This window comes from Pyxicephalus adspersus, unplaced genomic scaffold (assembly GCF_032062135.1).
Source record: "Pyxicephalus adspersus unplaced genomic scaffold, UCB_Pads_2.0 Sca12, whole genome shotgun sequence".
Lineage (NCBI taxonomy): Eukaryota > Metazoa > Chordata > Amphibia > Anura > Pyxicephalidae > Pyxicephalus > Pyxicephalus adspersus.
This window is the reverse complement of record NW_027317019.1, coordinates 158-27,596: the sequence shown is the minus strand read 5'-3', so window position 1 is coordinate 27,596 and position 27,439 is coordinate 158. Positions and strand designations below refer to the sequence as shown.

At 37.8% G+C, this 27,439-nt stretch overlaps 2 protein-coding genes across 3 annotated transcripts; both read right to left on the bottom strand.

Annotated features, from left to right (window-relative positions):
- Positions 1–827: 827 nt before the first annotated feature.
- Positions 828–16,490, bottom strand: SH3TC1 (SH3 domain and tetratricopeptide repeats 1). 2 transcript variants are annotated; one of them, XM_072431994.1, is made up of 12 exons: positions 16,285–16,490; positions 15,858–15,928; positions 14,016–14,211; positions 13,380–13,513; positions 12,954–12,989; positions 9,890–11,563; positions 6,850–7,030; positions 6,474–6,624; positions 5,500–5,622; positions 4,145–4,295; positions 3,586–3,782; positions 828–2,732 (listed from the first exon to the last, which is right to left on the bottom strand). In XM_072431994.1, exons 1-12 carry the CDS (start codon positions 16,467–16,469, stop codon positions 2,499–2,501), a joined length of 3,333 nt encoding a protein of 1,110 aa, XP_072288095.1. In that variant the 5' UTR covers positions 16,470–16,490; the 3' UTR covers positions 828–2,498. The 2 variants fall into 2 exon arrangements, with proteins under 2 accessions (XP_072288095.1, XP_072288096.1); XM_072431995.1 differs by having other exon boundaries at positions 16,281–16,470.
- A 576-nt stretch (positions 16,491–17,066) lies between these two features.
- Positions 17,067–26,919, bottom strand: LOC140344784 (SH3 domain and tetratricopeptide repeat-containing protein 1-like; the record flags this gene model as incomplete). The annotated part of the gene is given in 8 exon segments (XM_072431992.1): positions 17,067–19,753; positions 21,144–21,179; positions 21,570–21,703; positions 22,206–22,401; positions 24,048–24,118; positions 24,473–24,659; positions 25,236–25,379; positions 26,814–26,919. Coding segments are annotated over 8 exon segments (1,959 nt in total), but the record flags the coding sequence as incomplete, so codon positions are not given.
- Positions 26,920–27,439: the final 520 nt, after the last annotated feature.

Here is a 27,439-nt window from a genome sequence, read left to right as displayed (position 1 = left end):
AGATTTTCATGATTTCCTGTATTTTTGACTCACCAAGACAAGAAGGAAGAGCAAATCTCTCTAGTAGAACAAAATGAGAGAAGTCCTAATTCTTCTCCACTCCATCTAAATCAAAATGGGAAAATGTATGGCTGGAGTTTGACAGTGTCCCTCCTTGTTTTATCAGGTATTTAAAAATATATTACAACTTTTAAACTGGCAAATTTAATTTTGAGTTCTGCCCCTAAACTTACTGCCTATTAGTTCATCGATACAAGAGTGCAGCAACCTAATGATGTATTGGGCAGTGCTTGCATTCCCATAGACTTGAGAATGTATAACTTGTTTGAAGCAAATAAAATCCCATAGATACAGCTTCGATGTATTTACTGTAATGCCCTGGTCCAGCTCCAGTGCTCATCAGATGTTAGTCCCCGAATCTACCTCCACATTGATAGCAAGCACTCACTTTTTGGAAGCTAGTTGCGCCATCCCAGCACATAGTTGACCCCAGGACTTCTGTGTGCAAAGGATAGCTTTTAGGGAGGACTGACGAAAGAGCCCACAAAACAGCACAGGGGACACAATGGAAAGGGGATGCCCAGATAGGCACATGCAAAGCTAAAGGGAAACTGGGGATGCTGCAAAGCAGAGGACAGAGAGCTAATTGTTTGATCACCTCTGCTGCTGCAAGCAATGGAGGGAATGAACAGGACATGATAGACTGTGGAGTCTTACAGCACAGGATCACGGATACCTAATACTTTCTATCCATAGCTAGGCTTCAGGCACAATTGAAAACTTTCTTTTTATTTGAAAATGAGTAGCTCAATAAATGCAACAAAGTATTTGTTTTGTAATAAAGATATATTCTTCAGAGAACATAATATTTATTTCATAATTGTTAAAAGAGATCGTTAGATACTGTAAATATACAAGATAAAACATTTGTTCGAAAATGTACAATATAAAATAACATTTTCACACAATAAATTTTAGGACTTAAAGGCTTATTTAAAAAAATATGTAAATATCAATATTGTGCAGTAAACTATACCCAACCAATTTCAGGACATATTACAGTAACTAAAATCTGCTATCAGTCTGGGTTTTATTACAGAAAGGGACAGGTGATGTGCCTTCTGCAATAAAACATACCTGCCTGATTGCTGTGATCTGTCAAAGAGCATGTGCAGCATGAAACAAGGAAGAGAAGCAGGAAGAAGATGGCAGCTGCCTGTGATGGAAAGGGGTATATTGAAAAAATTGCAATCAGGCACGTAAGGTTATTTTATTGCAGAAGGGACATTGCCTTATCACTATTTTTTAAAGGGTTTAGTTCCACTTTATACGACCATAAAACCCCATATAAAAAGAAAATGACAGTAAACCTACTATCTTTGACAATAAACTTTGCTTTCTTAAGATCCAGTATTGCGTATAAATCAAATGTTTGATGCTTGCAGGGAACATAGACATAATTTGGTCAACGTTTTGAATACTGATATATTTCTCCCGTAGTATTAGGTGAATAATACCATTTTTACCAATACTAATTTTACAATTTGAAAATACACTGTACCGTCTTTATTTTAGGTGTATGATCATTTCCTAAAACTCAAATGTATTATTTAGTTTTTTTTAAGTTTCAAAGTGGGTAAAATTAAAAATACCCTCTCCTTGTGTCCTGGTGACTACAGTCACCTTAACAGAGAATGATAGGAAGTTCAAAATGTTAGGGTTGTCATAGGATGTTAAATTGGAACTAAAACTGCTATACTCACCTTTTTCTGTTCCCTTGCAGCCACCATCTTCTTTTCCTGCTAACAATCTTTGGCCGAGCTGGGATGATTTAACAGATTCGTGGGAGTTTATATTCCTGACACATGCAGGGATTACCTGCTCTGCCGGAGCAATCTGACAGGTAGGAGGGATTATTGCAGACAGTACATCCCCTATCCGTTTCTGCAATAATTACCTGCCTGATTGAGACTTCTTTAAAGTGGAACATTAGCTCTGCTTTAAGGTAAGGTAGGGGGAAATCTTCAGGTTGTTCAATAGTTAGGTATGTTCTGGTGACAATTGCCTAAGAAGTGATACTCATTGCATTGGTAAGATCCCTTCTTTTAGCCTTGTGTATCTCAGAAAGCCATGAAGAAAAGGAAACAGAAACAAAATTGACTGGTGTCCGAGTGGTAAACTCAAAAGGAACAAAAGAGGCTCAAAAATGTGAGTGACTTTGTTGTTTTGTAAGTTTAAACTATTTCTTTCCTAGGAATTGTTTAAGTCTTGTTATTATAAATGATGTACTTTTTCTTAAAGAAAAATAAAAAAAGCCCACAGTAGCACCTTTTGTGAATTGAAGCAAACCCTAACTTTCATTACCACGATCCAACCAATCACAATACTAGCTTACTTCAATCTACCTATTGCATGCTGTTGTATCAGTTGACTAATATCTGAACATCATTGATTTTACATACATTAAATAACAACCTTTTTTTTTCACTCGTCGACTTTTATGGTGGATTCTGATAATACTGTGCAGGGGAAAGGTTAATCCTTCGTACATTCATTTCTGTGGCAATAGTCCTGGCTTTCTGATAAAAGAAAAGTGATTTCTCTCTGTCCACCAGAAAATTGTGATAGATAATAGCGAGCTGGGTGTAAATTTTTAGCTGAAACTTCTTGTTGCCTAAATCCATTGCAGCCGCCAGAGCAAGGTGATAATATCCAGCTGCATCGTATGGATCCTGAAATACAGAATGGAAAATGTTATAGAATGGTAGAATATTGGTTTTTGTGTGCATTAAATATTATAATGCATTTCCATATTAGGTATGTCCATAGTCATGTCATAACTTGTTCTTCAGTGGAACACATGATCTAATTTCCCTAGCATAGTCTAAGGCACAACCAGGGTTTCTTTGAACCCTGGGGTTCCTCCAGAGGTTTTGAGAAGTTCCTAGAAAATAGCAATTTGTGCCTAGCTGGTCAATTACCACTGATACTAATGACTTTTTTGTTTTTAAGGGTGACATTCTTCTCAATGGCCATGTTACAGGTTGCCTTCCCCTTGGCAGGTGACAGAATTACCTGAGGCATGGAATCTGAGTGACCCTCGATCTTCACCAGCGCACCCTGCAAAGAGTGATGGGCCAGTGACCCTAGTGACCACCAGACTTTTTTGCTTCAAAAGGAACATTAGGTCGCGGCCCCCAGGCTCTCCCCACCAGGGGGTGACACAGATCCAGCTTCGGAATGGTGATGAGGCTGGAAAACAGAGAGTCAAGGTAGCTGGAGTGGCCGAGGTCAGGGCAGGCGGCAGGCAAGGCGAAGGTCTCACCTATCTCTTCACCTTATTAATAATATTTTCACCATATTTCCTTATAGTAGTTTATTCTCCAACACTTTGTTATAATTCAGACCTCTCCATCCAGGTCATTGTAGGAGTCTTCATACTTTTCTAGAAGACACTTGGCAAAAATAGTACATGGGACATGTTCCTACACCCCCCCTTCACTTGCCAATCATAACATTTTAAGGATTGGAACTTTAACTGGACTTTAAATCAAAAACATTTTTAGGTTGGTTCTTATATGTTACCTTAAGGTGATAGAATATGATGTCCCCCAGGATGAGGTAAACCTTCATGTAGTAGATGGTCTCTTCTTCCAGCTCTAGAGGAGATGAGCAGAGGGATAGGGCCTTCAGGTAGAAATGTTCAGCCAGTTCACACTGATTCAGGTGGCTATAGATTCCAGCCAGTCTGTGATAAGCCACTCGCTCATTCAGCTGATTACCTAGAAAACAGAATGTTCATTAGAAGATTAGGTAAAAACAAATATGCATCATGCTGGCTAAAAGATTAAGAAAGTAAAAATCCTTAATAAACCAGCAACCCACAGTTCTTGGAAAGAAGAATGTGAGTTATTAAAACCATGAAGCTTTGAAAGCCAAGTCCCTTTAACACAATGATTTTAAATCAGAGAGGGGCACATAAGGGGCTTTTATGGGTAATAAAGGGGATTGTGGGCATCTTGTGGTGTCTTTTTTTCTGAAGGATTAAAAGCCAAAATCGGGTTACCAGTTCTTTTTATTATAGCAGTGTGTTTGCTCAGTTCTGTGAGATATAACTATTATTGAAGAAGGGACACGTGTTTACCTAGATTTACACTTAGTGCTAATGTCGTTTTGGCATAGTCCAGTGCCTCTCCGTATTCTTTAATGCTCATCAATAAGCCGGTGAGTTTATTGCAGAGCCGAAGTTCAGCTTTCTCATTCCCTGTCTTCACAGCAAGTGGAAGGGCGCAATCCTACAACATAGAATGAAAAACACAATGTATAAAGCCAAATAAGTCTTTGAAAAAAACAGGGCATTGGTAAAAATGTGGGATTTATCTTATGATAAAATATAAAAATAGACTGGTCAATATTTTTATTCTTTTTCAATTCTAAAGAGACTAGGAATTCTCCCAACTCCCTAAAGGTGAATGAACCACTACTATTGAAAATACATGGGATTCTCCACCAGAGAGTGTTTGGTGAATGTCAGATTCATCACTTTATAAAAAGACCCCCATGCTGTTTGCAAATATAGCAAAGAAAACATGGATCCGAAACTTTGTAGGGATTTCTGTTTCAATGGGCTTTTAGGCTACTTGTACAGGACGTTTGTTGCAAAAATAGTTTCATATTATTCCTAAACATCAGCCACTGTGGTTAGAAAGCTTCGGTCAGGTGTTTAGAGTTTGCTGGGAAGGGGGAAATTAAGTGGAAAGTGAACGCTTTAGGCTGGGGGGTAGTTAGTAGCCAAATTGGCCCTTTTAGTTGTTGCTCAGTCGCTCCTGCCGCATCTCTTCTAGTTATGTCCTACTACAAAGTAAAACTTTTAGACAAATTAAAAAAAATTGTAAAACAAATAAAAAAAGTATTATGTTTGTCCATTCATTTTTGTAAGAGTGCAGGTTGCTCTGGAGCTACGGGATAGCATGGGTGCTGGGACATTGAATATTTTGCATCCCCCACAGAGCTCTGCAGGAATCAGAGGATTTGCAGGAGACTCAGTACTCAGAGGTTTGTGGCATTAAAAAGATATGGAGAAGGTAAATATAATTCTTACCTCTATCATGCTCCACTGCTAGTTCTGCAAGGAACTAAGGACCTTAATATGGTGCAGAATAAGGTAAGTTACCATAACAATGGCGCTGTAAGGTAAAGCAGAGCACTATAGTAGGAGCATTCTAAATAGAAGCACTAAAAAAGGGGGGAAAAACCAAAAATTTGCTATGGCATCCAAGGATTCCTAGCAACCCCCCTATTCATTCCTAAGTCTCTGCTTTAACCAAGGTAAGGTATGTTTATGTACACTCAATTTTAGGCTTTGCTTCAGGGGAAGCCTTGGTTGGCCAATACAACTGAATTCTATAAGTTTCCTGCAAACAAAATGCTTGGAACATGTTTGAAGAAAGCAAAATACTATAGAAAAAGAAAGGATACTAAAGAAATATCATACTGTACCCTATAAAAGGACACAGCCTTGTCTTTGTCAGTGGTCCCATTGAAGAATATGTCTCCACAAGCTTCATAAAGTGCCATTCCTAGATTTGGGTCTCCAGTACACAGAGCTACATTCTGAGCTACCTAGAAAGAAAACAATACCAGATTAAAAAATGTGTTATAAGGAGTAGCCAACAGAACTAATCACAAGTTATCCAGAAACTGCACATTTCTGCATAGGCATAAACATTGTATATTACCACTGTAAGGCTGGGGTGCACACATTACTAGGAGGGGTAATAAGGTCTTCTATACTTATAGTAGCAAACAGCAATTTCCTCCTGTGCAATGTCCTAACCATTAGACAACACGTATTCCCTAATTACTCCTGCCTTTGTGTCTTTCATTTATTCACTTTTGTTACAGGCTATAGTAACTTAGACTGATAAAAGTTGCAAGAAGCCAAGGGGTGGACACCCTTTTATCATTAACCCTTAACAGAAGCTACATTTTTGGATTGGCTGTAGTCTTTGTCTCAAATGAAGGGTTTTTTTGCTGTCAATCATTTACCCTCAACAGTACTGCACAGCAATATATAGGACTAGGCTTATTTTGCATTACTGTTCTAGAAGAAGCATTTAACTTTCCATTGGGTATACTTGACTACTTTGTTTTTCCTTTTTTAAGGCTCAGTTCTTTACTTATCTGCTTTATTGTCTAATAAGCTTTAATAACAGGAAGGGTTAGAAGTATACAATATTGGGGTATTAAGCAAAGTAAAGTAGCCTGCAGGGACCAGATTTAATTTCCTTTCCACTGATTTGATCCTATTTTAACTGGTATCTATTTGATTGCAATGAGTTACTGTAAAATCCATATCTTTGTTGATCTGAGGTTATATCCAAAAATAATCTAAAACAGATACTCTGTGACTTATTGATAAACAGTGAAGCAAATAAAGACATTTGTCTATCTACCTATAAGAGTTTGTATACCTGAATATACAGTTCAACCAGCTCATTCTGACCCAGAATATAATAAATCTTCCCAGCCATTAACCATGCGTAGGCTTCCTTTTCTTTGGCTTGAAGGTCAATAAAAATACCCAGACTCCTTTTGGTGTATTCTAGGGCTGACTTGCAGGCTCTAAAACAAGCAATGTTCATGAATTAGTACTGGAATTTAGCACAAACAAAATCTAAACTGGAATTGGATAACTTTTAGTGTTTAAGCAGACTTTGCACTACAAGTTTACTATCACTAACACTATGATAGTGATTAAAAGCTCATAACGGAAATTAATGTACATTATGAAATCAATGCCCAAACCATATCTCAGGAAATAACACACATTTTTAAATGTCATCTCACCTTTCAGTACCTAAAGATAAGTACAGCTGACTGATGGTTTCAAGCACTTGACCTTCCAATACTTTGTCTGCCAATTTCTTGGCTAAGGACAACTGGTATTCATTGTAAATGATGCACTGAGCCTCATTAACCACACATGTGTTGTAGAACTGACATAGAAGTTGGATTGCATGAAGCTGACCTGTCCAAAGGAAAACATAAAATATTGACAATATGATTAATTTATGGAATGGCTTTATTAAAAGGGATTGGGGGATTGCTATATCAAATGTATCTAATTAACTACTTATTTTTCCCATCTAGAGATATAGGATCTAGATAGCCTACATCTACAAATGTTTTGGTAGTTATTTCATAGTTTTTGGAGTTTAACCCCCCTAGCGGTAATCCCAAGAGCGACTCGTGGTGGATTTTACTTGCAAAAAGCGGTAATCCCGAGTCACTCTAGACAAACCCCACTTACCTTGCTCCGTCGTCCCCCGTCGTCCTTCTGGTCTAGCAGGTCCTGGGGGCACATCTTCTCCCCACCTACTTCCCCTTAAACAATAATTTTGCATTAAATACTTCAAGTGAATAATGATGTTATTTATAAATTCTCCATCTCAAACCAATTACGCAATTATCATTGTAAAGAATGAAGATATGCCTGATATGCCTGGGAAAAGATGAAAAATCATATTAGCTTTCTATAGGTAACATCTAAAAACGCTAATTGTACTTAAGTAGTATCTTTAAACGAGCAGTTGAACCAAGTAATATATAACTGATTATTTAAAATGTGTAACCATCTGAGACTTTGGATCTCTGAATGTAAATCTCACAATAGTTGTAGTGACATTATTACTAAGGTGCTCTGTGTTCTCCGTGTTGGAGAGAAAACTGTACCCAGGGACCTGCAGTGCAAGGATCTCCCTGCTTCTGCTTTATTAATTTTCCTGGAACTATAGACTTTATAATCTAGCTGTTTTGTGTTTTTTTCTTTAAATGTTCTATATTTATATTTCCAGCTAACATGTGGCAATCTAGGCTTAGATGTTTAAGAGGCCACTCTTAACTTCTTTCCTGAAAAAGTCTTATTTTACAAAGCTCAGCAGCTCATGATGACATTTTAATATGGCCATAAATAAGAAGGATCAGATAATTGATGCATCCACCCTCACACTACATTGCATTTTTACTGCAATATTCATATTTCATATACATATACATATACATATTTCTGCCACTGTCCCTTACAGACCCACGTAGATCCTTTTCCAGCAGTAATCCCAGCATCATTCAATCCACTTGCTGGTTTATAAACTAACTTAAATACCACATTGCTTTTGCACATTGATGCCCATCAATACAGGCCCTAATAAAGGTAACTTCTTACCAGTATTTATATTTTGTGCACCTTTTACTGAAGCAGTAAATTCAGAATAGGTACAGTCTTTATTTTCTAAGAGCAGTTGAACCGAGTAATATATATCTTTGCTTCTTCGATGATTTGGGTATACCAAAAGTAAGTACCGATTCCCTACATTCTTTAGACAATTAAACTTAATGAATGCAGAACACTACCCTGAAAGCAAATGTAGAGTAAAATGAGAAGTAATTGTTACATTTAACAATATGGAGCATTAAACGCTTGAGTGCCGTATAATAGGTGATAAAACTGCTACTCGTTATTCTCCCTTTTTATTTTATGTTTTCACAGCTTTATGATTTTCTTTCGTTAGTCAGAATCTTAGAGTTTAAACGCTCCCTGTTTTCACATTGCAGAAATCTGCAACACATATTGGCAGTATAGCTAAGTGCTCACATTGATGTTTCAAGACCTGAAAGTTCCTAGGAATATTGAACCACTGCTATGTCATATTCTTGGGTTGCCAGTAATCTTACAACACTTAATTTGAACCTGTGATTGGGCATGCCAGAAGTTTACAACTCAAACTTTACAATCATAATGCAAATGTGTCACTAGGTTTGTCATCTCCTGGTGGAGGGAACACATGGCATCACCTTTTCACAGGAGCATTGCAAGGATTGTGAAAGATATAGAGCAGCCATTCTGAACCAGGGTTCCTCCAGAAGTTACTAGAGGTCCCTTAAACTGTAGCTGGTTGACCTTCCATTTGATGATGCTTGCATAGTTCTGAGGCTAACAGCACTTGATAGAGCCAGATGCATGATACTAATGATGTTTTAGGTGGCTAAAAAGGTGTTATTCTGGCCATCACTGTGAAGGGGGGCATGCCTTCCTCTTGCCAACAAATTTTAAAATCTTTTCCTATTGATCCCCCAGGAAATTGGTTTTGGTAGGGCTACCCTGAGCCCTGAAAATTATTTCTAGCGTTCTTCAGCAGTAAAAAAGTTGACAAAGGTTGATCTAAGGCATGGTTGCTCATGCCAAGGGAATAATGATATAGTGTGCCTAGCTGTGTACACACAATATTGCATATACGCACACATTGGTAGAATGTTTACACATCCAGCAGTGATCCAGCAAACCTGTAATGGATCTGATTCAGGATTGAAAACATTTGATAACTAACAGCAAATGACATTTAAGAAATCCATTCCAGGTTTGCTTGATCACCCAGCTTTACTGATAAAAGTGTATCCGCTCCGGCCTTGGAGAGCTTTAGTAAATCAAGCCCAATGTGTACATTAACCTTTATGATGACTGTATATTCTGATGATAGTAAGCTAAGCTTAGCTCACAGGTATACAGTCTAGAATACAAAGAGATACCTGTGTGGCAAAGCATGCAATGCCTGGTAGGAGATTGTCATTCTTGGGCCTTATCATATCCTGGCTCAGTTTGGAACATAACATGACAAATTGTTGCAATAAAGTACATGTGTTTTTTGATAAATATGTTGTAGTGCAACATGAACTCTTGTATAATGGATAGCACAATAAAAGTGGCCTATATGGGCATGTAAACATTTACAATGCAATCCATGCATAATTGTGAGTAAAGAGCATGCATACTTTGCTTGTTATAAAAAGATAATTAGATGGTTGTACCATTTTATCCAGCACCATAACTTACCTTGCAAATTCTTTGCTTCAATTGCTACGAGTAAAGCCCATTCATAATAAAGTCTTCCTGTTTCCTTCTGGTCTACAGCAATGTAATGGTGACCAAGGACCATCAAAACATGAACAAAATCAGCTCTGCTATCCACATATGGGATACTGGAGTAAATAGATAGAGATTTAATCAAGAAATGTTCCGCCATAATTCCAGCTTTTAGATGTAAACATAGTGTGCCAAGGTTCGCCAACACCACTGCCTGATTGTGGAAGTTGCCTGAATCCTTCGAGATCTGAAGAGCTTTGTAGTAATGTTTAGCAGCATCTTTAAAAACACCTCCTTGTCGTTGTGCAATAGCAATGAGATTGTGCATAATGCCCAACTGGCATTGTGTGCAACCTGAAAGTGACACCATGAAGTTTAGTAAATCTAGAGCTTCATTTCTGTGTCCATCAAGCATATATAGACGGGCAACTAAGACCCAAATCTCCACCACCTGCTGCCTATTAACACCAGCGTTCACAGCCTTCATGATGTAAGATCGAGCTTCCTTATACAGTTGGTGAGCAGTACAAAGCTCAGCTATACTTAGGTACATGAAAGTCCATAATTCTTGTTCTTCTTTGGTGAACACTGCTGCCAAGGCACATTTCAAGTGGTAGGCAATCTGAGTTGGAAAGGTCTTATTTCTAGGTCTCTTCATTCCACAAAGCTTAGAAGTGTTTTTGAGGATGAAATCAACACTTCTTAAAGAGTCCATTAGGCTACATGAGGTCTGAGAAGCCAACTTAACACAGCTCAAGGTTAAATGTGGTAGGCACTTATGACTGTATATGTCAGCAAGTTGGAAGTGATATCTTGATGAAGAACAATGACTTAAGGCTGTAATGTTCTTTAAAACTTGTAGTCGCTCTATGTAGGGAAGAGCTTCATCATATCGTCTTAAACTGGTGAATGTTTTAGCTAAAAGGAAGCAAACATTTCTTTCACTTTTCTGATCTTGGCCTAGTATTGCCTTTTTAAGGGCATGTTTGAGAACTACAAGTTCCATGTCGGTATTACTAATACAGTTTTGCAATCCAAGGATAAGGGATGAAGACTTGTCCATTATTTGCATACTTTTCTCTTTGGATTTTTGTTTCAAATATATGGCATTTAAGTTCACATGGATTGCAGTAAAGAGGAAAATGTCTGAAAAATCCCCATTTAAGACCCCAAGTGCTTCTTCAAAGTAAACTCTTGCCTGTGAGAACTTGTGCTTTCTGGTACAAAGTCTGCCTAGGAGATAACAAAGTCTTGCCAGAGCCCAGGTCATGTTGGCTTTTTTTGCTGCTTCTCGTGCTGTACTGAGATAACAGACCAGATCTTCTTCTTCTCCATATCCATGAAACAGGCTATTTAGAAATGAATAGGATACATCATAAAGCTTTTTGAAGTCTGGAAGATATGTTCCACTATTTAGAAACTGAAGTAATGACTGCAACCATTCATACTGCTCTTCACAAATACAGAAACTTGTATCCTCACTTTTGTCACAGGTGGTCTGGACTTCAGTAGAATCAGTATTGTTTTCTTCAAAATCTGTAATTTCTTCTGAAGAAATGTTGGATTTCTTTAAAAAATCTTTTAAAGTTTCTTTTATGTTTTCACTGTCATCATTTAATACTGCATGGTGTTCTTCTGAAATTACTGTAAACAGAAGAAAATAAATAATAATGCACTGATGTATACATGCAAGTTAGATATTGGCTGATTTTATTTTTTTTGGTTAAGCATGTTTGAAAGAGAGAACAATTGCAGATAGTATCCAAAGTAAATGTTCATCCACTTTACAACGGTTGGAAATTTTAGATTAGGCTTCTGTACAGTGCTATACATCATTACATATTTCTTGCACGTGTTTTCATTAAATAGAAATTTTTAGTACTATATTACACTACATCTTCAAGCTGTCCAACTACATCAAAGTGATCCTTCTCTGGGCAGTCCCTACTAATCCATTCAAACTGGTCCCACACACAGTGCCAGCCACCAGCGACAATGTAATATTACTAACAGCCATCCAATGGACAGAGAGGATTGCCGTGCTCCCGGAAGTCCAACATAGAGCCACCAGCGAAGACCTGTCATTGCAGGGCAGCTGTATACAGCGATACCTGCACACAGGTGAGTCTCTGCCATAATGTGCAAGTATTCTGTGCATTTTTGGTGATTATGGCAGAACCTCACCACGCACCTAATTTAGTTCCTTCTTAGAAAGAAAGTTTCAGATCTAGGTCTGCAAATTAACCTTAAATTTAACCTTCCTATACTCTTCTCAGGTTGTAGGTCCTCGAAGGCAACACCCACTTCACATACCCTTAAGAGGTCTGCTCCCCCATTTTTTTGTTCCCAGCCTCAACTTCACCTACTGGCTCGAGAACGCCGCTTCACTTGCAGCCTCCGCCATACAGGGGGATGGGTCCATTACCGTCCACTAGGAGATACCACACCTGAGATAGCTCTTGTCACTTGACAAACACCACTCCCAAGATTCCCCCATGGACCTTAACCGCCACCCCCCTAACATCCCATCTCTTTCTCTCCCAACCCAAAAGAATGGCCAGTGGGTGGGAAGCCCACAATTCCTCTTTTCTTCTCTAAATGCTGCCTACTTCCTGTTTCTTCCTAATTTAACCCTTCTTATCTGCCACCCCCTTACCTCAAACTTTCCAATCCCCACACCCAGTTAACTCCTTTCTCTTAACCTTTTACTAGCCTCCTCCCTCATCATCTTCGGGCCTTTCTTTAGCCTTTATTCTTTAGTTAACCAAAGTTCTACAAAATTGCAAGGTTGACTGAACTAGAAATCCTATACATGAGTATTCACACTATAATAATGCACTGAAAGTTTTAATAAAAATCTAGCACATTCTTTACACATTTATATTGCATGTTATTCATACCGTGATTCTGCAATGCAGCTTCAGTGGTTGTGGACAATAAAATACCACATGTAGAAGAAGTGCTTTTGCTTTATCAGATGTGGAAATTTACAAATAGAACTTTCAAAAATAATTAAGGATAAATCAGTACTTACCTTTATTTTTGTAAACTTTTATGTCCTCAAATTCATCTGGGAATAGCAAAAACAAAGAAGAATAAAATTGAGTTAGGCTCAATATTTAACCACCAGAAGTTCAAAGTGAAGCTTATCAAATTAGTCAATGAAAACAGATCTCTCATTTGCAGATGAATAAGGTTCCCTATTGCACAGCCTGCCTAGGACTGGGCAGATGTATATACTCATCATTGTATTTGGGTGGCAGAATATGGTTAGTGTACAAGTGGAAGATTCAGTTTACACACTAGCTGTTGTGGTTAGTGCATTGCACTTAGCTATGCCTAAACTGGTAATGTAATTTACAATTTAGTAAATGCCCCTTAATATATGTTACGTTATTTTGTCATGTCCCAGATGCTTAAGCAATGATCAGTTCTTATTTTATTCCTGCTATTTATTTACCTAATTTATAAATATGGCAGACATCGGAATGGGATATCCTAAGCAGCAATGCCTTAGCAGCTCCAAAATCAAAATCTTCTGTATTCCTTGTACAGATTATGTCTTCACATACAAAAGGAGATGAGCTTTCTTGCCTGGGTAATTAGAAAGTACAACAGAGTAATGTAATGAACAAAGTACAAAAATAGTTCCAATAGATAGTTTTCATAATAATTACTTTACATTATTTAAGTGTATCTAATGCCAGTCTTAGAGAATGGAAAGTTTAAAAGCCAATGTCCAGTTTTGTTGTTTGTTTGTTTTGTTCTTCCACTAGTCTGCTTTAGCCTGTCTATGTGCCCTGGTGACCAGTGCCATTCAGAGAGAATCTGATGTGAAACCCACATTTTTTAGGTTGTCACTAGAACAGGAGGAATCTCCCAGGGGAAACACTTGTTCTATTCACATTGACGGCTGCCTAAGATTTCCTTTCTTTCCTTTTTTTAAAGACGGTGTACCCATAGGACAGGAAATCCAAAACCTATCCATAAATCCCATAAGTTCCCTATCCATAAATCCCACCAAATGTTTTAGCTTTAGATCTGAGCTTAAAGAAGCTCCAGTGATAATAAAAAATGAACATGCAGCTTCACTTACCCATTATCCGATGTGTAAGGTCTGACATTTCTGGTTCTTACAAAGCCCACACAACCAGAGGTCATATTTCTTCCTACAAACCACTCCATGCATTCTATGTACGTGCTGACCGTCTCAATAATATCTCCATTTTGATGGGACATCTCATCCGGGACATCACTATCGTAATTTACTATAGCTTCCGTCCAACCTACAGCTAATCAAACACAAAATAAGTTCCTGTAATTTCCTGTTTTTGTGACTGTCCACATTTATTCCCACTTTCTGGTGTTGCTGTATTGCGACTGATCACATAAGAGGGTACATCCACCCACTCAAGTAAATGGAAATAAATGGAATGCAGGTGTGTTTCCAATAAACATGAGACGGTAATGACATGAGATTTGCTCAAATCATAGAATATTGCTCAAACCGTGCATATAATTAAAGTAGAGATAATTGCTTTATTCTCAACAAAGCTATTCACCCAAAGTGCAGTTGTGTTTAGATATTGCTAATAAACAATTTATATGCTCTTAAACAATAAACAAGCTTTAAAGCAAGTCATCATTGACCTCTCTAGCTACTTTTAATGTGAAGTCATTCATTCATTCCAAAAATCACAACAAAACTCTACAGTTTTTGTAAGTTTCTAACAACTTACAATGGGCTTGTCCAACATTATGATTGTGGGTCAGGTTATGGACCAGCAAGCCACCTTGCTAGGTTTGCTTACAACCACGACTGATCACTAGCTGTTTGTTCTGACTTGTAAAGAGAGTTAGAACAGGAAGTTCTCCATTACTTGTTTCATCTGCCAGGTTCTGACAAATGGTATCATCCAAATTTACAACAATGAGCAGTGCACTGTTGTGTTATCAAGTGCAGATCTATTGCCACTGTCAAGCAAATTACCTTACGGGGCCGGGTAATGGCCCATAGGTGTTATGGCATGTTTGAGGGGTAAATACATCAAGCAGGTTCTGATTCAGTTTAACTCTTCGCCTTCCACTATATTTTGTATTTTGGTCTTTTGAGTGGTAAAGTATGCAGTTTGGCCACAGGTTGAAATAGGTTGGAAAAGCTTGGATTAGAAACACCTGCTGGATGGTTACATTAGAGGATCTACTCTCATAAAAATGTAAAAACTAAACTTTAGTAACTGTGTTGTGTAATTAGTAATGTACTTCTCTCCACAATACTAGTTACAGAGAAGTATGAGGAATTGCTTTAAAGTGTTTTTACTGCTTTTTTTACAATATGCAAGTACTTTAGTGTGCATCGGCTAGTATTGCTAGTTTTGGGCAGCCTCTGAACTAGCTATGAAGAAAAGGGAGAGTGAGGGAAAGGACAGCAACATAGATTTTGGTTAATGGTTTGTTTGATATTTACATTTCAGTGAGATATTTGATTCCTTTAGCAATTATAGAAAATAGTTATAGAAACATATGACTGACAGCATTTCTAAAAGCAAAATTCAGAAATAATTTAAAGCAATTTTTTTCAAATGATTTATATAATTTTACCAATACTGGTTCATTTCCTAATGTCATTTCCACTCAAATGCAAGGATGACAAATGGGAAATAAAAGCTAGCTTCCTATGTTGGGTGTCAATAGTCCCATTCCACTGACCCTCCTATTGGGTGAATTCAAAGGAAGCGACTGTAGTGCAAACATATTTGTGTTAAAAAAGAGAAATTTTTCTACCAGTTTGCTCTACGTGTATACAGATATTTTTGATATATTTTTATAGTTTGCTCCTAAAAAATTATCAACCTGATTGGAATTACAAATTACCTTGCTCAATATTGAGTATAGTTGTGCTTTAACCATTATGTGCAAAAAAAGTAAATGCGCTTACCTATTTGATTTCTTAACTCTGATTTTCCAAAATTGACAAGGTCTGAACCTACATTTGTTCTCAAGAACCACCTTTAACAAAACAAAAGAATAAATTAATATTCAACAAAAAACTGGGGCAACAATGCTGCTGTAGCCACCATCAAACAGTAGGAATCCATCAAACAAAGAGCTGTCCTGCCTGCAATCTATATAGTGTGTAATTTATTGGTAGCACCCAAAGGCACACATACATATATTAACATAAATTACATATTAGTAATTTAATTTTACAAACTACATTTTGGTTAAGTGTGCCTTAAACAGACTGAAATCCATGGTTTATTATACTTACTTATATATTTATATTAAGGTTAGCATAACTCTGAGTAAGTCAGTACTATTCCCAACATACCAGTAGAAAGGAACGAACGAAGTCAGCTACCTACTGATGAAATGGACAGAGCAGTTCAGCTTCGGGGAGAGGTCCCTTGACATCACTAGGGGGGGAATCCGTCTGGGTCAACCCTGCTGTGTGCCGCTGGGCCACCGGACTGGCATGAATAATCTGAACTTTGTTGTCAACCAAAGTGGCTTGTCCTATACACTTGTCAGAGCCAAGGGCAAAAAACATCCCTGAAGAAAAGAAAAATGATAAAAGGTTAAAATTTGATATATTTATTTTGAGGAGGAGTACAGTTTGGAATCTAGGCTGTATTTGTATATCACATCTCTTCAGAGATAGTCAATCTTGATTTAAACAAAGTACAATACACAATATATGTATTGCACTATATGCACCTTATTACTCTGCTACTAGGCACGGTGCTTCCAATACACCAGATTACCAGATTATGGGTGGTGGACTTCTATAGCCAGACATAGAATGAATGCCTATCCATGCTGGTTGCATGCATTTCACTGTTTATTATTATTTCTAAATTGATAGTTTAAAACACAAATACTTTGCTTTTAGGTGAAGAGTGATAAGGAAACCGGTACTCCCAGTTTATTTCCTGGTTCCCCACCCTTTGTCGATGAGCCTTGTTACAGTGATGATCCTCTGGCACACAGACAGTAATAGATGAGAGCATATTAATGGGGAACATTTTTGTATACATGGGATCTGTTATATGAAATTCCATTGACACGTGGATAGGATAAACAATCCTTACTGCATTGAAAAATCATGAACAACATGGCATCACCTTTTCACAGGAGCATTGCAAGGATTGTGAAAGATATAGAGCAGCCATTCTGAACCAGGGTTCCTCCAGAAGTTACTAGAGGTCCCTTAAACTGTAGCTGGTTGACCTTCCATTTGATGATGCTTGCATAGTTCTGAGGCTAACAGCACTTGATAGAGCCAGATGCATGATACTAATGATGTTTTAGGTGGCTAAAAAGGTGTTATTCTGGCCATCACTGTGAAGGGGGGCATGCCTTCCTCTTGCCAACAAATTTTAAAATCTTTTCCTATTGATCCCCCAGGAAATTGGTTTTGGTAGGGCTACCCTGAGCCCTGAAAATTATTTCTAGCGTTCTTCAGCAGTAAAAAAGTTGACAAAGGTTGATCTAAGGCATGGTTGCTCATGCCAAGGGAATAATGATATAGTGTGCCTAGCTGTGTACACACAATATTGCATATACGCACACATTGGTAGAATGTTTACACATCCAGCAGTGATCCAGCAAACCTGTAATGGATCTGATTCAGGATTGAAAACATTTGATAACTAACAGCAAATGACATTTAAGAAATCCATTCCAGGTTTGCTTGATCACCCAGCTTTACTGATAAAAGTGTATCCGCTCCGGCCTTGGAGAGCTTTAGTAAATCAAGCCCAATGTGTACATTAACCTTTATGATGACTGTATATTCTGATGATAGTAAGCTAAGCTTAGCTCACAGGTATACAGTCTAGAATACAAAGAGATACCTGTGTGGCAAAGCATGCAATGCCTGGTAGGAGATTGTCATTCTTGGGCCTTATCATATCCTGGCTCAGTTTGGAACATAACATGACAAATTGTTGCAATAAAGTACATGTGTTTTTTGATAAATATGTTGTAGTGCAACATGAACTCTTGTATAATGGATAGCACAATAAAAGTGGCCTATATGGGCATGTAAACATTTACAATGCAATCCATGCATAATTGTGAGTAAAGAGCATGCATACTTTGCTTGTTATAAAAAGATAATTAGATGGTTGTACCATTTTATCCAGCACCATAACTTACCTTGCAAATTCTTTGCTTCAATTGCTACGAGTAAAGCCCATTCATAATAAAGTCTTCCTGTTTCCTTCTGGTCTACAGCAATGTAATGGTGACCAAGGACCATCAAAACATGAACAAAATCAGCTCTGCTATCCACATATGGGATACTGGAGTAAATAGATAGAGATTTAATCAAGAAATGTTCCGCCATAATTCCAGCTTTTAGATGTAAACATAGTGTGCCAAGGTTCGCCAACACCACTGCCTGATTGTGGAAGTTGCCTGAATCCTTCGAGATCTGAAGAGCTTTGTAGTAATGTTTAGCAGCATCTTTAAAAACACCTCCTTGTCGTTGTGCAATAGCAATGAGATTGTGCATAATGCCCAACTGGCATTGTGTGCAACCTGAAAGTGACACCATGAAGTTTAGTAAATCTAGAGCTTCATTTCTGTGTCCATCAAGCATATATAGACGGGCAACGAAGACCCAAATCTCCACCACCTGCTGCCTATTAACACCAGCGTTCACAGCCTTCATGATGTAAGATCGAGCTTCCTTATACAGTTGGTGAGCAGTACAAAGCTCAGCTATACTTAGGTACATGAAAGTTCATAATTCTTGTTCTTCTTTGGTGAACACTGCTGCCAAGGCACATTTCAAGTGGTAGGCAATCTGAGTTGGAAAGGTCTTATTTCTAGGTCTCTTCATTCCACAAAGCTTAGAAGTGTTTTTGAGGATGAAATCAACACTTCTTAAGGAGTCCATTAGGCTACATGAGGTCTGAGAAGCCAACTTAACACAGCTCAAGGTTAAATGTGGTAGGCACTTATGACTGTATATGTCAGCAAGTTGGAAGTGATATCTTGATGAAGAACAATGACTTAAGGCTGTAATGTTCTTTAAAACTTGTAGTCGCTCTATGTAGGGAAGAGCTTCATCATATCGTCTTAAACTGGTGAATGTTTTAGCTAAAAGGAAGCAAACATTTCTTTCACTTTTCTGATCTTGGCCTAGTATTGCCTTTTTAAGGGCATGTTTGAGAACTACAAGTTCCATGTCGGTATTACTAATACAGTTTTGCAATCCAAGGATAAGGGATGAAGACTTGTCCATTATTTGCATACTTTTCTCTTTGGATTTTTGTTTCAAATATATGGCATTTAAGTTCACATGGATTGCAGTAAAGAGGAAAATGTCTGAAAAATCCCCATTTAAGACCCCAAGTGCTTCTTCAAAGTAAACTCTTGCCTGTGAGAACTTGTGCTTTCTGGTACAAAGTCTGCCTAGGAGATAACAAAGTCTTGCCAGAGCCCAGGTCATGTTGGCTTTTTTTGCTGCTTCTCGTGCTGTACTGAGATAACAGACCAGATCTTCTTCTTCTCCATATCCATGAAACAGGCTATTTAGAAATGAATAGGATACATCATAAAGCTTTTTGAAGTCTGGAAGATATGTTCCACTATTTAGAAACTGAAGTAATGACTGCAACCATTCATACTGCTCTTCACAAATACAGAAACTTGTATCCTCACTTTTGTCACAGGTGGTCTGGACTTCAGTAGAATCAGTATTGTTTTCTTCAAAATCTGTAATTTCTTCTGAAGAAATGTTGGATTTCATTAAAAAATCTTTTAAAGTTTCTTTTATGTTTTCACTGTCATCATTTAATACTGCATGGTGTTCTTCTGAAATTACTGTAAACAGAAGAAAATAAATAATAATGCACTGATGTATACATGCAAGTTAGATATTGGCTGATTTTATTTTTTTTGGTTAAGCATGTTTGAAAGAGAGAACAATTGCAGATAGTATCCAAAGTAAATGTTCATCCACTTTACAACGGTTGGAAATTTTAGATTAGGCTTCTGTACAGTGCTATACATCATTACATATTTCTTGCACGTGTTTTCATTAAATAGAAATTTTTAGTACTATATTACACTACATCTTCAAGCTGTCCAACTACATCAAAGTGATCCTTCTCTGGGCAGTCCCTACTAATCCATTCAAACTGGTCCCACACACAGTGCCAGCCACCAGCGACAATGTAATATTACTAACAGCCATCCAATGGACAGAGAGGATTGCCGTGCTCCCGGAAGTCCAACATAGAGCCACCAGCGAAGACCTGTCATTGCAGGGCAGCTGTATACAGCGATACCTGCACACAGGTGAGTCTCTGCCATAATGTGCAAGTATTCTGTGCATTTTTGGTGATTATGGCAGAACCTCACCACGCACCTAATTTAGTTCCTTCTTAGAAAGAAAGTTTCAGATCTAGGTCTGCAAATTAACCTTAAATTTAACCTTCCTATACTCTTCTCAGGTTGTAGGTCCTCGAAGGCAACACCCACTTCACATACCCTTAAGAGGTCTGCTCCCCCATTTTTTTGTTCCCAGCCTCAACTTCACCTACTGGCTCGAGAACGCCGCTTCACTTGCAGCCTCCGCCATACAGGGGGATGGGTCCATTACCGTCCACTAGGAGATACCACACCTGAGATAGCTCTTGTCACTTGACAAACACCACTCCCAAGATTCCCCCATGGACCTTAACCGCCACCCCCCTAACATCCCATCTCTTTCTCTCCCAACCCAAAAGAATGGCCAGTGGGTGGGAAGCCCACAATTCCTCTTTTCTTCTCTAAATGCTGCCTACTTCCTGTTTCTTCCTAATTTAACCCTTCTTATCTGCCACCCCCTTACCTCAAACTTTCCAATCCCCACACCCAGTTAACTCCTTTCTCTTAACCTTTTACTAGCCTCCTCCCTCATCATCTTCGGGCCTTTCTTTAGCCTTTATTCTTTAGTTAACCAAAGTTCTACAAAATTGCAAGGTTGACTGAACTAGAAATCCTATACATGAGTATTCACACTATAATAATGCACTGAAAGTTTTAATAAAAATCTAGCACATTCTTTACACATTTATATTGCATGTTATTCATACCGTGATTCTGCAATGCAGCTTCAGTGGTTGTGGACAATAAAATACCACATGTAGAAGAAGTGCTTTTGCTTTATCAGATGTGGAAATTTACAAATAGAACTTTCAAAAATAATTAAGGATAAATCAGTACTTACCTTTATTTTTGTAAACTTTTATGTCCTCAAATTCATCTGGGAATAGCAAAAACAAAGAAGAATAAAATTGAGTTAGGCTCAATATTTAACCACCAGAAGTTCAAAGTGAAGCTTATCAAATTAGTCAATGAAAACAGATCTCTCATTTGCAGATGAATAAGGTTCCCTATTGCACAGCCTGCCTAGGACTGGGCAGATGTATATACTCATCATTGTATTTGGGTGGCAGAATATGGTTAGTGTACAAGTGGAAGATTCAGTTTACACACTAGCTGTTGTGGTTAGTGCATTGCACTTAGCTATGCCTAAACTGGTAATGTAATTTACAATTTAGTAAATGCCCCTTAATATATGTTACGTTATTTTGTCATGTCCCAGATGCTTAAGCAATGATCAGTTCTTATTTTATTCCTGCTATTTATTTACCTAATTTATAAATATGGCAGACATCGGAATGGGATATCCTAAGCAGCAATGCCTTAGCAGCTCCAAAATCAAAATCTTCTGTATTCCTTGTACAGATTATGTCTTCACATACAAAAGGAGATGAGCTTTCTTGCCTGGGTAATTAGAAAGTACAACAGAGTAATGTAATGAACAAAGTACAAAAATAGTTCCAATAGATAGTTTTCATAATAATTACTTTACATTATTTAAGTGTATCTAATGCCAGTCTTAGAGAATGGAAAGTTTAAAAGCCAATGTCCAGTTTTGTTGTTTGTTTGTTTTGTTCTTCCACTAGTCTGCTTTAGCCTGTCTATGTGCCCTGGTGACCAGTGCCATTCAGAGAGAATCTGATGTGAAACCCACATTTTTTAGGTTGTCACTAGAACAGGAGGAATCTCCCAGGGGAAACACTTGTTCTATTCACATTGACGGCTGCCTAAGATTTCCTTTCTTTCCTTTTTTTAAAGACGGTGTACCCATAGGACAGGAAATCCAAAACCTATCCATAAATCCCATAAGTTCCCTATCCATAAATCCCACCAAATGTTTTAGCTTTAGATCTGAGCTTAAAGAAGCTCCAGTGATAATAAAAAATGAACATGCAGCTTCACTTACCCATTATCCGATGTGTAAGGTCTGACATTTCTGGTTCTTACAAAGCCCACACAACCAGAGGTCATATTTCTTCCTACAAACCACTCCATGCATTCTATGTACGTGCTGACCGTCTCAATAATATCTCCATTTTGATGGGACATCTCATCCGGGACATCACTATCGTAATTTACTATAGCTTCCGTCCAACCTACAGCTAATCAAACACAAAATAAGTTCCTGTAATTTCCTGTTTTTGTGACTGTCCACATTTATTCCCACTTTCTGGTGTTGCTGTATTGCGACTGATCACATAAGAGGGTACATCCACCCACTCAAGTAAATGGAAATAAATGGAATGCAGGTGTGTTTCCAATAAACATGAGACGGTAATGACATGAGATTTGCTCAAATCATAGAATATTGCTCAAACCGTGCATATAATTAAAGTAGAGATAATTGCTTTATTCTCAACAAAATGATTCACCTAAGGTGCAGTTGTGTTTAGATATTGCTAATAAACAATTTATATGCTCTTAAACAATAAACAAGCTTTAAAGCAAGTCATCATTGACCTCTCTAGCTACTTTTAATGTGAAGTCATTCATTCATTCCAAAAATCACAACAAAACTCTACAGTTTTTGTAAGTTTCTAACAACTTACAATGGGCTTGTCCAACATTATGATTGTGGGTCAGGTTATGGACCAGCAAGCCACCTTGCTAGGTTTGCTTACAACCACGACTGATCACTAGCTGTTTGTTCTGACTTGTAAAGAGAGTTAGAACAGGAAGTTCTCCATTACTTGTTTCATCTGCCAGGTTCTGACAAATGGTATCATCCAAAATTACAACAATGAGCAGTGCACTGTTGTGTTATCAAGTGCAGATCTATTGCCACTGTCAAGCAAATTACCTTACGGGGCCGGGTAATGGCCCATAGGTGTTATGGCATGTTTGAGGGGTAAATACATCAAGCAGGTTCTGATTCAGTTTAACTCTTCGCCTTCCACTATATTTTGTATTTTGGTCTTTTGAGTGGTAAAGTATGCAGTTTGGCCACAGGTTGAAATAGGTTGGAAAAGCTTGGATTAGAAACACCTGCTGGATGGTTACATTAGAGGATCTTCTCTCATAAAAATGTAAAAACTAAACTTTAGTAACTGTGTTGTGTAATTAGTAATGTACTTCTCTCCACAATACTAGTTACAGAGAAGTATGAGGAATTGCTTTAAAGTGTTTTTACTGCTTTTTTTACAATATGCAAGTACTTTAGTGTGCATCGGCTAGTATTGCTAGTTTTGGGCAGCCTCTGAACTAGCTATGAAGAAAAGGGAGAGTGAGGGAAAGGACAGCAACATAGATTTTGGTTAATGGTTTGTTTGATATTTACATTTCAGTGAGATATTTGATTCCTTTAGCAATTATAGAAAATAGTTATAGAAACATATGACTGACAGCATTTCTAAAAGCAAAATTCAGAAATAATTTAAAGCAATTTTTTTCAAATGATTTATATAATTTTACCAATACTGGTTCATTTCCTAATGTCATTTCCACTCAAATGCAAGGATGACAAATGGGAAATAAAAGCTAGCTTCCTATGTTGGGTGTCAATAGTCCCATTCCACTGACCCTCCTATTGGGTGAATTCAAAGGAAGCGACTGTAGTGCAAACATATTTGTGTTAAAAAAGAGAAATTTTTCTACCAGTTTGCTCTACGTGTATACAGATATTTTTGATATATTTTTATAGTTTGCTCCTAAAAAATTATCAACCTGATTGGAATTACAAATTACCTTGCTCAATATTGAGTATAGTTGTGCTTTAACCATTATGTGCAAAAAAAGTAAATGCGCTTACCTATTTGATTTCTTAACTCTGATTTTCCAAAATTGACAAGGTCTGAACCTACATTTGTTCTCAAGAACCACCTTTAACAAAACAAAAGAATAAATTAATATTCAACAAAAAACTGGGGCAACAATGCTGCTGTAGCCACCATCAAACAGTAGGAATCCATCAAACAAAGAGCTGTCCTGCCTGCAATCTATATAGTGTGTAATTTATTGGTAGCACCCAAAGGCACACATACATATTAACATAAATTACATATTAGTAATTTAATTTTACAAACTACATTTTGGTTAAGTGTGCCTTAAACAGACTGAAATCCATGGTTTATTATACTTACTTATATATTTATATTAAGGTTAGCATAACTCTGAGTAAGTCAGTACTATTCCCAACATACCAGTAGAAAGGAACGAATGAAGTCAGCTACCTACTGATGAAATGGACAGAGCAGTTCAGCTTCGGGGAGAGGTCCCTTGACATCACTAGGGGGGGAATCCGTCTGGGTCAACCCTGCTGTGTGCCGCTGGGCCACCGGACTGGCATGAATAATCTGAACTTTGTTGTCAACCAAAGTGGCTTGTCCTATACACTTGTCAGAGCCAAGGGCAAAAAACATCCCTGAAGAAAAGAAAAATGATAAAAGGTTAAAATTTGATATATTTATTTTGAGGAGGAGTACAGTTTGGAATCTAGGCTGTATTTATATATCACATCTCTTCAGAGATAGTCAATCTTGATTTAAACAAAGTACAATACACAATATATGTATTGCACTATATGCACCTTATTACTCTGCTACTAGGCACGGTGCTTCCAATACACCAGATTACCAGATTATATGTGGTGGACTTCTATAGCCAGACATAGAATGAATGCCTATCCATGCTGGTTGCATGCATTTCACTGTTTATTATTATTTCTAAATTGATAGTTTAAAACACAAATACTTTGCTTTTAGGTGAAGAGTGATAAGGAAACCGGTACTCCCAGTTTATTTCCTGGTTCCCCACCCTTTGTCGATGAGCCTTGTTACAGTGATGATCCTCTGGCACACAGACAGTAATAGATGAGAGCATATTAATGGGGAACATTTTTGTATACATGGGATCTGTTATATGAAATTCCATTGACACGTGGATAGGATAAACAATCCTTACTGCATTGAAAAATCATGAACAAATATATTTTACCAACCTTCTTCCATAAGTAGACATTTATAAATGTGGTTTAGTGACTCCTCATTAACCAGAACTTGAATTCCAGCATCTTCATCTTCTAACGAGGCCAGCCAAAAAGTCTGGTCTAAAAATATGTTCTCCATACAGTGATTCAAGAAGCCTGTATTAATGGAGCATGAAACAAGCTAAGTGTTTTATATAGATTTTAGCATCTTTCTAACAAAGGCAAAGACTCTAGTCTGTTTTATTCGGATTGAGGCTTTAGTGCCAGAAAATATATGTAAGAAAAAAGCATTTAGGGATTTCAAAGGAGAGCTGTTTAGAATGTAGATGTGCCTGTTAAAAGTAGAACATATTGTACAGACATTTCCTGGTAGGCATGGAAGTCTCACAGCAGATCCACAACATGCTGGTGGACTATACCTTGGAAAGCCAAAGGAACTTCAGGTCTTTTGTCTTAGGCCCTGATTTACTAAAGTTCTCCAAGGCTGGAAAGAATACACTTTCATCAGTGAAGCTGGGTAATCCAGCAAACCTGGAATGGGTTTCCTAAAAGTTATTAGCTATTTGTTAGCATTTTTTTTCAATCCTGGACCAGATCGATTTCAGGTTTGCTGGATCACCCAGCTTCACTGATGAAAGTGTATGCTCCCCAGCCTTGGAGAACGTTAATAAGTCAGGGCCATAGTTTCTTGTGTTACCAACACATATGTGTAATAGGCAATGGTGACCTGTCACTGCAACAAGTTACAGCATAATGTTATACATATTGATTTACTGGTTTATTGCATGGTTTCAAATACTGTTTGATAAAGCAGCATATCTACCATGCCTGACTTTATCAGTGCCTCCTCCCCAAAAAGCACAAAGACATTGTGACATGAATTGAAAAGGCTACAGCAGCCTTTTACTTAACAAACCTCAAAAACTAAATTAAATTAACATCATGACATAATGCAACAAAATGGGTATTGTCTTATATATAAAACAGGAGGGAGTCTTTAGTTTCTTCTAGCCTAAAGAGGCTTGACTAAGTTCCATCCTTGTACCCATCCTTGCCCTAAATAGCTCCAGCCGACCATTTCTGTCCCACCAAAGGACTAAGTCCCCAGTAAGCAGAGATGTAGTCGTAAAAACAGAAGAGGGGGCAGGGTACTAGCCATGGCGCTGAAACGACTCATGTCTGTGTGTCCATGGTAGATCAATGTTGCCCATTCCCGAAAAAGAAAATGGGCAACATTGCTCGCCCCACTACACCCCTGCCAGTAAGCCACCGACACCAAACGAGGAGCACTATACTGTTTGATAGACCCTTCTTCAATTTATATACCTTTATCCACAATTCCAATGATCCCAAAGACCCGTAAACTGCTTAACTAATGTGACATTACAGAAAGACCCCTCCATATAGGAAAATGTAAATAAAATGGGAGGGCAGGTGGGACAACTTTCCTGTCCCCAGATCTTCCAGAATGAACTTCAGGCAACCCCAAAAGCTCCTTCCGCTGCAGCTCCTCCCAACCACTTAACAATATGTACTTTGTGTTTTACATTAATCAGGGTGATAAAATAAATATAAGGAAGACATAAGTACCAAGTGAGTAATAAGTGGAGAATTTCCAAATCTCTTCAAATGTTCGGAAAGTCACGGTTATTAGGTCTTTGTCACTTTCAATAGACAGCAGCCGTGCTGATAATTCCTGTAGAAATAAAAAACCAACATTCACTCTGTTTATTCTGCAGGTTTGTTGCAGGCCTGTGACCTAGACAGTATATAAGTATATAAGACAGGGACAGCCAAGCAACACGTATTCTTAGAAAGGTCTTAACACTGGCCTTTAACAGTATGAAAGTACAGACTTTAGTCCACCAAGATCACCCAATGGTTTCCTATTAATTTTAGAGTGTCAATTTAACATTTCTTATTTTGCTTCCTTATGGCTGAACTGCTCCCCCCACCCATAATGACTGTAATCTAATGATTGAAATAAGACTTTTATAGCTGCATGTAGGAAAAGAACAAATCCACAGAATAGAGAAAGGAGAAGCGAGAAGATTCTGGCATTGCAGGACTTTCTGGGTTGGTTTGATGAACAGTATCAGGGGATTCCTGCACACAGCCTAGATTTTTTCCCGAGATGAGCACAACTGTTCTTTCTTGGGCAACAATTATCTGATGTGTATACATAGCTTTTGTGTTACCCAGTATGTGAGTACAGG

Excerpts from the sequence above, each read along its gene's own strand:
- SH3TC1 (XM_072431994.1), bottom strand. The coding sequence starts at position 16,469 with ATGTTTTTTGCCCTTGGCTCTGACAAGTGTATAGGACAAGCCACTTTG. Across the intron at positions 7,031-9,889 it reads TGAAGCAAAGAATTTGCAAG|GTCAGCTTCATGCAATCCAA; the intron begins GTAAGTTATGGT and ends TCCTTTGGACAG. Across the intron at positions 4,296-5,499 it reads AGGCTGTGTCCTTTTATAGG|GATTGCGCCCTTCCACTTGC; the intron begins GTACAGTATGAT and ends TCTATGTTGTAG.